Genomic DNA, 12,500 nt, shown 5'->3' with positions numbered 1-12,500 from the left:
GTTGACATTAGTCTCAGTGAAGACTATGAAAATGCTGGCTATAGATGTCTTTTCCCATTTATCTAAATATGGACTGCTCAGGAAATGAGACTTTCCATTAAAAGTATTTTTAATTAGTTGGGCCAACTTTTAAAACAAAGATGTCACATTCAAAAGAGCATATATTTTCCTATATTATGGTTTGCCCCATCAAAAATCCAAATAGGAGGAAAGAAGACACTTAAACTTTGCATCTCAGTATGAATTATTCAATTTATTTGAATGATTTTTCTTTACAAAACAAATTCATTCATTAGTCGTGTTTATCTGCTTAGCAGTTTAGGGAACAATTTGGCAATTTTGTACTTTTCAAGATTATGGTTTTCTTAAAGTGCCAGTATTTTAAAACAGCATTCTTGTAATTTTACATGCTTTTGTGATGGAGTGCTGTTTTGTTATAGAATTTTGACTTGGATTCTTTCCATTTGCATTTGTTTATGTAATTTCAGGAGGAATACTGAACATCTGAGTCCTGGATGATACTAATAAACTAATAATTGCAGATTTTTTTTAAAAACAAATAAGCAAACAAACAAAAAAACTATAACAAGAGTCACCTTTACTCCAGTTCCCAACAAGTTCCTCCTCTCCATCTGAGACCATCTCAGCGCGGACTTTATTGTTCATATCACTATCAGCATTTTCGTCAAAGCCATTCAACAAGTCTCTAGGAAGTTCCAAAGTTTCCCACATTTTCCTTTCTTCTTCAGAGACCTCCAAACTGCTCTAACCTCTGCCAGTTACACAGTTCCAAAGTCACTTCTACATTTTTTAGTATCTTTTCACCAACTCCCCACTCTACTGGTACCAATTTACTATATTTGTTTTCATGCTGCTGATAAAGACATACCAGAGACTGGGCAATTTATAAAGGAAAGAGGTTTAACGGAGAACTCATAGTTCCTCATGGCTGGGGAAGCCTCACAATCGTGGCAGAAGGTAAGGAGGAGCACGTCACGTCTTACGTGCATGGCGGCAGGCAAAGAGAGAGCTTGTGCAGGGAAGCTCCGCCTTCTAAAGCCATCAGATCTCATGAGACTTATTCACTATCAGGAGAACAGTATGGGAAAGACCTGCCCCCATGGTTAAATTACCTACCACTGGGTCCCTCCCCCAACGTGTGGAAATTCAAGATGAGATTTGGATGGTGACACAGCCAAACCATATCAGAGGGCTTTTAAGGTCAGGAATGTGAATGTAAATTTTATTTTCCACTTATTTTGGTCAATGTCTCCATTTCTGTTGCTTTCTATGTATAATTTTCTGTGAATTCCTCATCATCCTCATCTCTGATAGGAGAGGGAGAAAGGAGAAGGTAAACATAGATTTTCATATGTTTCTTGGAGAGGAAACAGAGAAAAAGAGGGGGAAAAAAAGAGAACAAAAAGGATATATTATTCATTTGTCCCTGTCCTACTACCTTCCTCCTGTCTTTAACCTCTGAAATGGGAGAGGAATGGGGCATTGTAGAATAACAATATTCAAAGATTTTTCTATTTTCAAGAATATCTAGGAAAGATTTCCTTCACATAGCAAGGTTCTCTTGTGTATGGGCCACTGCACATGTTTATTCCTATAAAAGGATAGTCAAGAAGAGAGTGGGAGCTGGGAGTGGTGGCTCATGCCTGTAATCCCAGCACTTTGGGAGGCCAAGGCAGGAGGATTGCTTGAGCTCAGGTGTTTGAGATTGCGTGGCCAACATGGTGAGACCCCATCGCTACAAAATATAAAAAGCTAGCTGGGTGTGGTGGTATGCATCTGTGTTCCCAGCTACTTGGGAGGCTGAGGTATGAGAATCACCTGAGCTTAGGAAGTCCAGGCTGCAGTGAGCCATGATCATGCCACTGCATTCCAGCCTGGGCAAAAAAGTGAGACCCTGTCTCAAAACAAACAAACAAACAAACAAACAAAACCAAACAGGAGACTGGGGAAAGGGGCTGGTAGTTCTCAGTGTCCATGTGGGTAGGCATTTGGCCCAAGCTGAAAATGTGGCTTGATATTTTTTAGGTTCCCTAAGATACTTGGATATAAGTATTGCAAACTAAAATTTTATACTTGGGAATCTTTACACAAAGCATCCGCCCCCACCTCCAGATTTACTTGAAGTGGGGAGTGAGTATAGGGAGAAAATAAATCCAGTCAGGTGTCATTAATATTGCCAGTTTAGTATCTCATCTACAGAGCCCATGGCTAGGCTGGAGAGATAAGAGAAAATATGTAAGAAATACTTTCTGACTGCTGACTGATGTTTTGTGTCTTACCTTGAATTGAATGTGTTTCAGAAGGTTGAAGTGGTTTGCATACATTTTGAGATATTCCAGGAATTGAGAATTTGGCACATAGTTTGGATAATCTTCTGGGAATGGAAAGTCAGAGTAACAAGACATCTCCTTGCAGCTGTTGGAAACCACAGACTTGTAGAGACTGGCTCTGCCTTCTTCAACATGTTCCTGTACAAACAGTGCACACACATGAACATTCATTGCATGCTCACAAATAAGCCTGGGAAGAACTCACCTGTCCAGATGCACACAGCATCACTGCCAAGCACAGGATAATATAGAAATACATGAGAATCAGGACATAGTATTTATCTGAATGATGGACAATTGCTAGGTAATTTGGTTTTATGGGGTATTCTGGAAATGATTATGGAGAAGATGGTTCAGATTATGAAGGATCTTGTATCCAAAGTTAAGGAATTTGGATTTTACAGGAAGGTTATGCCAATCTACTGAACGTTCTAAATATAAAAGTGATTCATATCACTTCTAAATTTTGGAAAGATAACTCTGGTTCTACAAAAGATGAATTAGACAGGACTAGGACAGAAGGAAGGGGGCGTTAGCCTGGAGCCTAAAACACAAATCCACTTAATTGCTAATGAGGGCATGAGCAGGGGCAATGACAACTGGAACCCAGAAAGGTGAGATTTGTGAGATGGCAGTAAGGTAGAACATATAGGATTGCAAAATCAATTAGATTTAGGGGTTGAGAGAGGAAGCAGTTAAAGGTTTCCAGATTGGACAACTGTGTGTGTGGCATAGCACTAACCAATTTCCCACCCCCAGTTTTTACTCAAATAACTAGCAAATATCAATATCTCATAAGACCACAGCAAAGTTGAATAATAAGTAGTTTCAGTAATGTTTTTAATATATATTGCCTCTGTCTTTTGGGCAGTAGTAAGGAGGATTATTCTGATTTCAGTGGGAAGGTTCTTGTATTTTAACATTATTTACCATCTTGCATATGTATAGTTCATTTTTCCTGTGAAATAAAAATTATTTAATTTATGCAAACAAGTAGAAACATGAACATAAATCTCAAATACAGAGAGGGCTTTCTCTGTTTCTGCAAAGGATATGAATTGATATCCATATAGATTCATGTATCTGCATGAAATATACAGCAATCACAGATAACAAAATTATAAACATATCTCTGTGGTTTAAATTAATGTTGTTTATCTCATTGACTGATAAGAGTTGATTATAACCTGCTTATCTGTGGCCCACCCGTCACACAGACTCAGCTAAAATGCGTGAGAAAGATGACTATTTAAATCTTGATATTTTATTCAGCTGGAATATCTAAAGCAGTGTTATTCAAATATAGTCTGCGGAGTAATACTGATATGAATTGTTTGTTACCAGTCTGTTACAGGATAAATATAGAAATCGAGAGTAAGCATTTAGAAACTTTTATAGCAATAATTTGATGTTGCTCAATATGTAAGCATGTGGACACCGTTTTGTTGAACAGGATATAAATCAGTCTTGTTTTTGTCTAACTTGTGTGATGAGTTTGAGTTGTGTACTAGTCATATGCCATAGGACTGTCTTATCATGTGCAGTGTTTTAAGGTTATTTTGAAAACTGTCACCTAAAAGTGCATTAAATCTGGAATCATTTGCTTTCACTGAAAGATAATTTATATTTAAACTTATAGTATAAGTTATTTGAACTGGTTACGGATAAAAGACTGAAGATACATTAAAAAAATGTAGCACTATCAGCTTCATTTTGGATAGCAGTTAAAAAAATACCCTGAACTTGCTGAGACTGGTTTAAAAATCTCTTCCTCATTTCAATCAATATAGCTCTGTGAGCCTCCTTTCTCTACTTTGACTGCTGTTAGGCAATGTTTAGAAATAGTTTAGATACACATTATCCCCTGCAAAGAGCATTGCCATCCATTCAAACCAGATTAGGTAAATTGACAACCAGGAAGCAAGATTAATTGTCATATTAAAAACCTTAAATAGTAATATAAAAATGTGTATTTAAAATGTGTCTACCAGAGTCTAACATGGAGAACTGCAATTTCATACAAAATATTTGTTTGGCAAAAAGTTACAAGGGTAATGATGACTCTCTGTGCCAATTGCCTATGTTTCAAAGAACAATGTGTTCATTTTTTGTAATTGTTTTCCCTTATATCTATGTTGTTTAATGACACTGAAATTAATTTTATAATTTCTGACTCTATAAATTTAAAATTTACGTTTTGTATTTTTTCTTTGTGTGATTTTCATTTTTCTAAGGATTCTTTTTATTATATTTGACAACAGTCTACAATCAATTGGAAAAAAACTTGATTGTTCTTCACTGAGAAGCTCAGCTCTGTAGCTCAGCACCTTTTAATTTTTGTTAGGATGTGCTTGGGTAGTCTCATTAACATGTGGATGCTGACTCTGTAAGTCAGGCTGAGCCTGAGATTGTGTGTTTCTTTTTTTTCTTTTCTTTTCTTTTTTTTTTTTTGAGATGGAGTCTTGCTCTGTTGCCCAAGCTGGAGTGCAGTGGCCCGATCTCGGCTCACTGCAATCTCCACCTCCTGAGTTCACACCATTCTGCTGCCTCAGCCTCCCGAGTAGCTGGGACTACAGGTGCCTGCCACCATGCCTGGCTAATTTTTTTTTTTGTATTTTTACTAGAGACGGGGTTTCACCATGTTAGCCAGGACGGTCTCAATCTCCTGATCTTGTGATCTGCCCGCCTCAGCCTCCCAAAGTGCTGTGATTACAGGTGTGAGCCACTGCGCCCGGCTGAGATTGTGCATTTCTAACAAGCTCCTATGCAGATGCTGCTGGCCCATGGACCATATTTTGAGTGAGAGTGCTTTAGGGTGCCCAATAGGATGTATAGAGGCCACATAAACACTTTTGAATTTACCAGTGGCCACGTTAAAAAAGTAAAAAGAAACAAGTGAAATTAATTTTAAGAGTATATTTTATTTAACTCAATATACCCAAAATATACTTTTTCTCTCTATATATATAAATTTAATATATATAAAAATTTGTGTGTATATATATAAATTAAAAATTTTAAAGCATTTTATAATGGCGTGTTTAAATATCAGCCATTCATAGGAACTGAATAAGCCAGGGAACCATTTATTTTATGAAAACTTAAAGCCAATAAACTGATAAAAATAGAGGGAAAAAGAAACTTTCTGTTTCTCAAAACATAGGAAGATAATTCTCAAGGCAGAAAGATGAAGTGCTTCCAGGAAACACTGAAGCCTGTTGTGAAATAATGTATCACAGATGTTAATATATGAGAAACTGTAGCCTAGAGAAGAAACTTAGCCCTTAGGATAAAATCTAAGACCAGTACTTACTCTTGTCTCTCTTTCCTTCCACTGATTGTTTCTCCTGGAAATAGAAAAGGTCTGGAGTATTTAGCATATACACAGAGAGTATGAGTCTGTGCCCCTTCTGAATGGTATTGGTAGGACCTGGGCCCTCACCTCCAGTGTTCACCTCACTGTGCAGTCTGCCCCAGTGATTTCCAGGCCCTGCCAGACTTCAATACCCAGCCCGCACCCTCCCACCCGTGCTGCAGATACTCTGAGCATTGTACCTGGGGGGTCTAGCAGTTGCCTTGAACTCTGACAGTGGAAACATATGCCCTCTAAAAATGGATGGGGCCACTTAGGAGAAGATTTTTGTTTTCATGAAGAGAAACATGGGTGAGTGGAGAAAAAAGGAGAGGAGGGTTGAACTGTGGAAAGAGGGAAGAGACTAAGAGCACAAGCAGAGGGGTTTCTGTCCTTCTGGTCCATTTTGGTCCTGCAGTACAGTGGGGAGGTCACCATCACCACTGGCATACTTGCTTGGACTCCTTGAGACACAGCCCAGGATTGGCCTGATTCTTGAGCTGTGAAACAGACTCCAGAAATGCATGCAATGTAGTTCTTAACAGAATAGGCCTCAATGTCAGACTGCCTGGGTTTATACTCAAGCTCTACGTTTTTAGCTGGGTGATCTGGGAATTTTCTTAACTTTTCTCAGTTTTTATATCTATATGCTGGAACAACAATATTATATACCCCTAGGATAAATTGGAGTGATAGCTATCATGCTAATGGAACAATGAAGCAATGGCATCATGCTAATGGTACTAATGGAACAATGCCTCTAGGCTGTCAATAATATTAATCATTGATGGTATTATTCTTTCACAGCTACCATGGAAATTTATTTTCTTGAGCTTGTGTCCTTCAGGCAGGAGCGTAGGCAATGGGAAGAAAATTTTGTCAAGTCAGTTCTTTTCTTTCTCATTTTAAAAACAGATATAAAGTGATAATAAAATCCACCCCTAAATAGAGACCTTCTCTCTATATGCACAACATTCACATCTCCTGTTCTCCAAGAATGTTAATTTCTTGCTTTTCATTTCCTTAAAACAGCTGGCACCCAGTTTACTTTGTTGCCCCTTCTCCCTGGTGAGATTCAGACTCTCGCTGGAGGGCAGGGTCCAGTTCCTGGGTCTATATCGCAGGAGAGCTGTGGAAACTTCAGAGGAAATTTGAGGAACCTTCAAGAATGCAAGCTCCATGAGGATAGGGGCCTGTCAGGGGTACCCCACTAGGATGATAGTAATTAAAACATGTTTATTGGATATATGAATACACGTTTTAGAAATAAGGATTTTAATGAAAGTTCACAGGAATCAGATTTGCCAAACCTAAAGAAGAAATAGTTGAGGAACTATTCCTCAGTGATTTATAAGTGTGAATTATTTTTACACTTCATCATTGCCCTCACTGAATGTAAAAATATGTGGTATGTAAGGCACATAGTAGGGTTTCAATCAATGTTTGTTGAATAAACGAAAGCGTGCATGTGATGAGGAAAAGAACTGGATGCACATGAGGAAGACATCATTCTAGGGAGGGTTAATGGGCCCCAGCAAATGTTACAGGGAGGTGAAGGATGAAGTCCAGTGTTTCTACCCCACAGTACTGTTAGTCACCTCTAGATGATGTCTGTGTGCTTTTACCTGAAGACTGTTTCTCAAAGTCTCTTCCTGCACTACAATTATCTGAAAGTAATATTTGATGATAATTCCTCAAATTTTGTTTCAAGTATCACTTTGTAACGGTGATAGTCAACCTACAGTGTTACTTTCCTAAGCCTCCCCTCCCTCTGAAGAGTCTGAGAAGTGTTCCACGCACATGCCTGGCCTCTACTTGGGTCAGAAGTGGTTCTTTATCCCTGTAGCATTTTTCTTGTTAGTGGTTTCTACCCCCTCTCCTTCCCCAGGGTATGATGTTCTTTCTTTTTCATTGTAACTCCTGCCTGATCTCTCTTTTCCTTAAAACTGTGGTAGCTGGGAGAGGACAGAGTCGACATTGTGAGTATCCAATGAAATGCAGTAATTTATTTATTTATTTTTGTCTTTTCTTTTCTTTTTGTGGAGAATAGGGTCTTGCTATATTGCCCAGGCAGGTCTTGAACTCCTGAGCTCAAGCTATCCTCCTGCCTCTGCCTCCCTAAGAGCTGGGATTACAGGCATGAGCTACTGTGCCTGATCAAAATGCAGTAATTTATAAGGTCTCTATTCTCTGGGCCCTCTTCCTATCTGGAAATGGAAACTTTCTCCACATGTGTTTTATTGGATTTCTGCAATTTGCCTTTCTACTTTTGCATTAGGGTCCCTTCCACCCTAAGGCAATAAGAATTCCATTTTGAACACTTTCTGGCAAGCATAGCCATTGTCAGGGCAGGGTTTTTGATTCTAAAGGGTTTAAATGGGCCACCTACCTTGAATGCAAAGACATCTCTAACCTTTGTGTGTGTGTGTGTGTGTGTGTGTGTGTGTGTGTGATGTGTGTGTGCCTGTGTGTGTTGGGGAAGGAGGGAAAGGAATGCCTCTAGAAAGACTCAGGAGACTCATTGCATATAAGAGCTGAATGTACTTTTAAGGCCACCTAGTTTAGGAATTTCCAGTCAAGCTTTAGAGGAATCTCAAGGTATTACAGAGGTGCCTAAAAAGGCTGCAGTGTCAAGGGAAGGTTGCTGCATGAAGGTGAGGGCGGATTTTCCTAAGCCCCCTACTAATTCAGCTTTTGTATGTGTTTCATACTGGTCCCACGTTTTCATTTTATAAATGAGGTAATAGAGCTGGAATGACTTGTAAGTTGGGTGCCATTTTACCTACTGCTTGATACTCCTCTTACTCATCTTTTTGATGTCCAATTGCATTGTCCAGAATATTTCCTCTTCTTTTTTTTTTTTTTTTTGAAGATCTAGTCTTGCTCTGTCACCCAGGCTGGAGTGCAGTGGCACAATCTCAGCTCACTGCAGCCTTTGCCCCCCAGGTTCCAGCAATTCTCCTGGGTAGCTGGGATTACGGGTGCATGCCACCATGTCTGGATAATTTTCATATTTTTAGTAGAAATGGGGTTTTGCCATTTTGACCAGGCTGGTCTCGAACTCCTGACCTCAGGTGTTCTGTCCACCTTGGCCTCCCAAAGTGCTGGGATTACAGGTGTGAGCCACCATGCCTGGTTGACCTCTATTTTTCTAATTCTCCAACCCCATTTACCATCCCCACACCCTCTTCACCCTCTGCAGGTGCCATATTTTCTCAATAGAATTGAGGCCTCTGGTGTGCGTGCTCTTATATCTTCTTTCTCTACCTCAAAATTTCTCCTCCATGTTCACCTTCCATTCCCCTCCAATCTCTGGGGAGGGTGTGTCTCTTGTCTTCCCACCTTGCCAGGGCTGACCCTTGCACCTGTGCCTACAATTCCACTCCTCTCTTTTCCTGCCAGGATCATGTCTCCATTTGGATTTATGTGCTCAGTTATTTCCAGTCATCCAGATAGTTTCTATTTGCCCACAAAAATCTTTGGGTCTTCCCATCATGCAAACAAAACAAACACAACAACCAGGAAATCTCCTTAATATTGTTCCTCATTACCCATTGCTTTTTAAACTGAGTGTAAACTGCTTGCCCAAACATGCAGCCACCCTTTTCCCTCCCATTCCTCCTCTTACGTGTACCTTATGCACCAAAAAGCTATTTTAATTTTCCAAATATGCCCAGTACTTTTTCTTTACTGTCCCTACCCTCCCTGGTGTCTTCTGCTCAATCTTGTCTACCTGTTGAAATTTTTCAAAGTCCATCACACACTACCTCTTCAGTGAAGCCTTCTCTGGCTTCCTAAATGTGGCTATCATCCTGCTGTCAATGAAATGCCCACAGCACTGTTTCTGACTTGCAAAATCCTAGCCTTCTTCCATCTGCCTAACAGCTCCTGAGGGCCGGGTGAATCCTTGTCATTTTTGTGTCCCCCACAGTGCTTTGCACTTTGCGCACTTGTGTTTGACCTACCTGATTTACACAACTGGAAATGGGCCCACCTGGATCTAGACCCATTTCTCGTGATTCTTAGATCGATGATTTTTAGTGTTAATGATTAGGTGTCTGTGACCTATATAAGGAGCATTTATGTCTGGTGTTGCAGGAGGCTAAGTACTGCTTTTGATCTTTAGGTTTAGTTTTTGTTTTGACTGAGATTACTTTAGTTAAATGACTCTGCTAATTTAGTTAGGCAGTTTCATCTTTCAAGCCAACTCCTGACCCTGACTGATTAGGTATGCTTCTTTGGAATAATGTTGTTAAGAAGGATTCTGAGGCTCCCTAGGGGAAAGGCATCATGTTTGATTAGTCATGTCTTCGATGGACATGGGAGGGGGGAGATTTTTGGTCTAGGTGTCAGGTTTCCGCCATCCTGTTGGAATATGTGTGGTTTGATTCCTGAGAAGAGGCATGCTCTTTTACCTGGTCCTCTTTGGCGGTCTCTAGGCATTGATGATCACATTTGGTGGTGGGTACACTTTAAGATATGCAGTTCTTTATGTGATGCCAAGCTGCCTATGCTGGAGGACTGTGGCTAAACTAGTAACCTTGGCTTCTCTGGAGTTTTACTCACCGAGCTAGAAAATAATTACTTATTTCAGTTCCAAATTCTACCTTTCTGTAATAGAGAAATGCTGTGTCTTTCTCTCAGCCCCTCACGGGATCTGAGGCCGGGGTATCTGATACCTTGCTGCTTTTCACTCTTTCTGACAGCTTTCTCCTCAGCAAATTTAAAGCTCATGGGAAACGTTTTTGCTCAAAAGGAGGGAGAATAGAAACTCTGGAAAGATTTGATGCAAATGTTTCCCTGACTGAGCCACGGAGTTCAGAGAACATTTTCCCTGCCTGGCTTCAGGGTTTCATTGGCTTTAAGAAGGGCCCTTGTGATCTCATGGGACCCCAGGCCAGGCAAGGATGGGCTTTATAGTCCCCTTTCCTCGGTCCTTACCCCTTCATTCCTTTCTCCGATCCGGGCAGTAACCCTGCTGAGACTTGAGTATATTACTTTTCTTCTGCTCAGGCAATTAAACAAAAGACTCAAAACTCACATTCTTTACTTCTGTTTGTTCTTGGCCTGCACTGGGATTGCCGGGGCAGCAGGACCTTGATTATGGAGCTCATCCTACATGGAGCCCTGAGTCTTTAATGCAGATGGAGCCAGGCTGGGAAAAGAAGCAGGTAAAAGCTGCTCAGTCTTGCAGGCAGAGGCTGAAATTCATGCTCTTGCCCCTAGCACTGCCGTCTCTGGCCTTGCTTCAGATGCCCTTGTCCTGCTCCTCTGCTCCTGGGCTTTCCTGGCCTGGCCCAGTTACCCCATTCTCTTCCACACTTCTTGGGCATCTTTGGAAACACTTCTTCCCCTTGGCTCTAGATAAAGTGTACAAGTCTGTTCTGACTTCCACCCAAGCTCACCCGTGTCCTGTTTCTTTTACAATTTCAATGGCTCCTCGTGGCCACCTGTTTAGCAGACATTTCTAACCTTCCTCAAGGTCACCAACCCTTGTGAAAGAAGCACAGATATAATTTCCCAGCTGCCAAACCATTCTCCAATAGACAAAGTTGTTGAAACCTCACTTACGGTGAATCTCCACAGCCCTCCAAGGTCGTCGCTCCTCTCAAAGCAGGTGGGCTCCAGTCCTTCTTCCAGACAGCACTTGATGGAGGCCAGGCCGCTGACCCCAGCTCCCACAATGGCAACTCGCTTGGCCATGTTCTCCTGCATGGGAAAAATGAAGCAGGCTTTTTATTCATACGCTCCACCCCATCCTTGGCTGCTCTAACAAGCCAGGAAAAATAATTTGGAGGATTAGGCGATTTGCTCAGTTTGAATCTTCTGTAGCGGGTCTCTGGTGTGTGAATGTGAGAAGGGAACTGTTCAGATCACAGGTAAACCCTGTGCTTGGTATGTTCCCACCCCTCATGCAGCACTGGTGCCAAATGTTAGTACAGTTGTCGAGGCTGTAGCTTGCTGGCAGAGCTGCTGGAATTGGACTTTTTACTGGACAGAGTCTTGCACTTCAGACTGTGCTGCTATCTCTAGTTTCCATTCTGCAGCCCTAGAACTGCACAGATCAGCAGACTAGGAAAAGGTCACCTTGTCAGACACATTCTCTTTATCACATACAAAACTGAAGCTCAGATTGGTGTGGTGACCTGACACAACACCACACAGCAGCTGGTGGCGTGGAGTTGGGACCAGGAGCCACCACACCTGTGGTACCACAGGTACTACTACAGCATTGCCCTGTGTGATCCTGCCCTGGCACAATGCCACAGCCCCAGCTGTGCTGTTGGTATGTCCCTTTCACAGGTCACCAGTGATGGTCACCAGTGGGAGAGAGAGAGGGTGGCTGCCAGGGAGGGTTTGTGGTAGAAGGGTAGGCATGCAAAGCCATCCCTCCCCTCTCAATTGAATACTGATTCACCTCCAGGGCACATGGCACAGTCACTACTGGGATGGGCCAGAGAACCTTCTGGCACCAGGCCATGTGTTAATAACACATGTATAAGAACACTGAGAGGCAATAGAGTGCATTGATTAAGCAACCAGGCTCTGGATCCAGGCTGCCTGAGATAAAGCCCAGCTCTGTCAGTCACTACGGTGTAATCTTGGACAGATTAACCCTTCTGTGCTTCACAAATATAAAGAAAACAATAGTAGCTTCCTTGAAGTGTTTTGTGAGAATCAAGTGAGTTAATAATGTAAAGTGTCTCAGAATAGCTCCTGGCACATAGGAAGTGCTCAGTAGCTGTAAGTTATTGAAACTTTAAAAGCATTTCCAAGAACTGATTTCATCTGCCTTT

The 12,500-nt window shown here is 41.3% G+C and overlaps 1 protein-coding gene across 4 annotated transcripts in view; it reads right to left on the bottom strand.

Moving 5' to 3' along the window:
* Positions 1-12,500, bottom strand: part of FMO1 (flavin containing monooxygenase 1) — a 43,571-nt gene that overhangs the window by 16,658 nt on the left and 14,413 nt on the right. For 2 of the 4 annotated variants that reach the window (XM_011962289.1, XM_011962291.1), the window contains exons 2-3: positions 11,275-11,412; positions 2,301-2,489 (exon numbers count right to left, since the gene is read on the bottom strand). In XM_011962289.1, coding sequence (XP_011817679.1) covers positions 2,301-2,489; positions 11,275-11,406 — 321 coding nt within the window. In that variant the 5' untranslated portion in view covers positions 11,407-11,412. Of the gene's footprint in view, positions 1-2,300; positions 2,490-11,274; positions 11,572-12,500 lie in introns of those variants that run through there. The other 2 variants (XM_011962288.1, XM_011962292.1) reach the window with 2 other exon arrangements.

The sequence above is a fragment of the Colobus angolensis genome, unplaced genomic scaffold, assembly GCF_000951035.1.
Source record: "Colobus angolensis palliatus isolate OR3802 unplaced genomic scaffold, Cang.pa_1.0 Scaffold59, whole genome shotgun sequence".
Classification (NCBI taxonomy): domain Eukaryota; kingdom Metazoa; phylum Chordata; class Mammalia; order Primates; family Cercopithecidae; genus Colobus; species Colobus angolensis.
The sequence above is the reverse complement of the archived record's forward strand: the minus strand, read 5'-3'. Positions and strand labels throughout refer to the sequence as shown.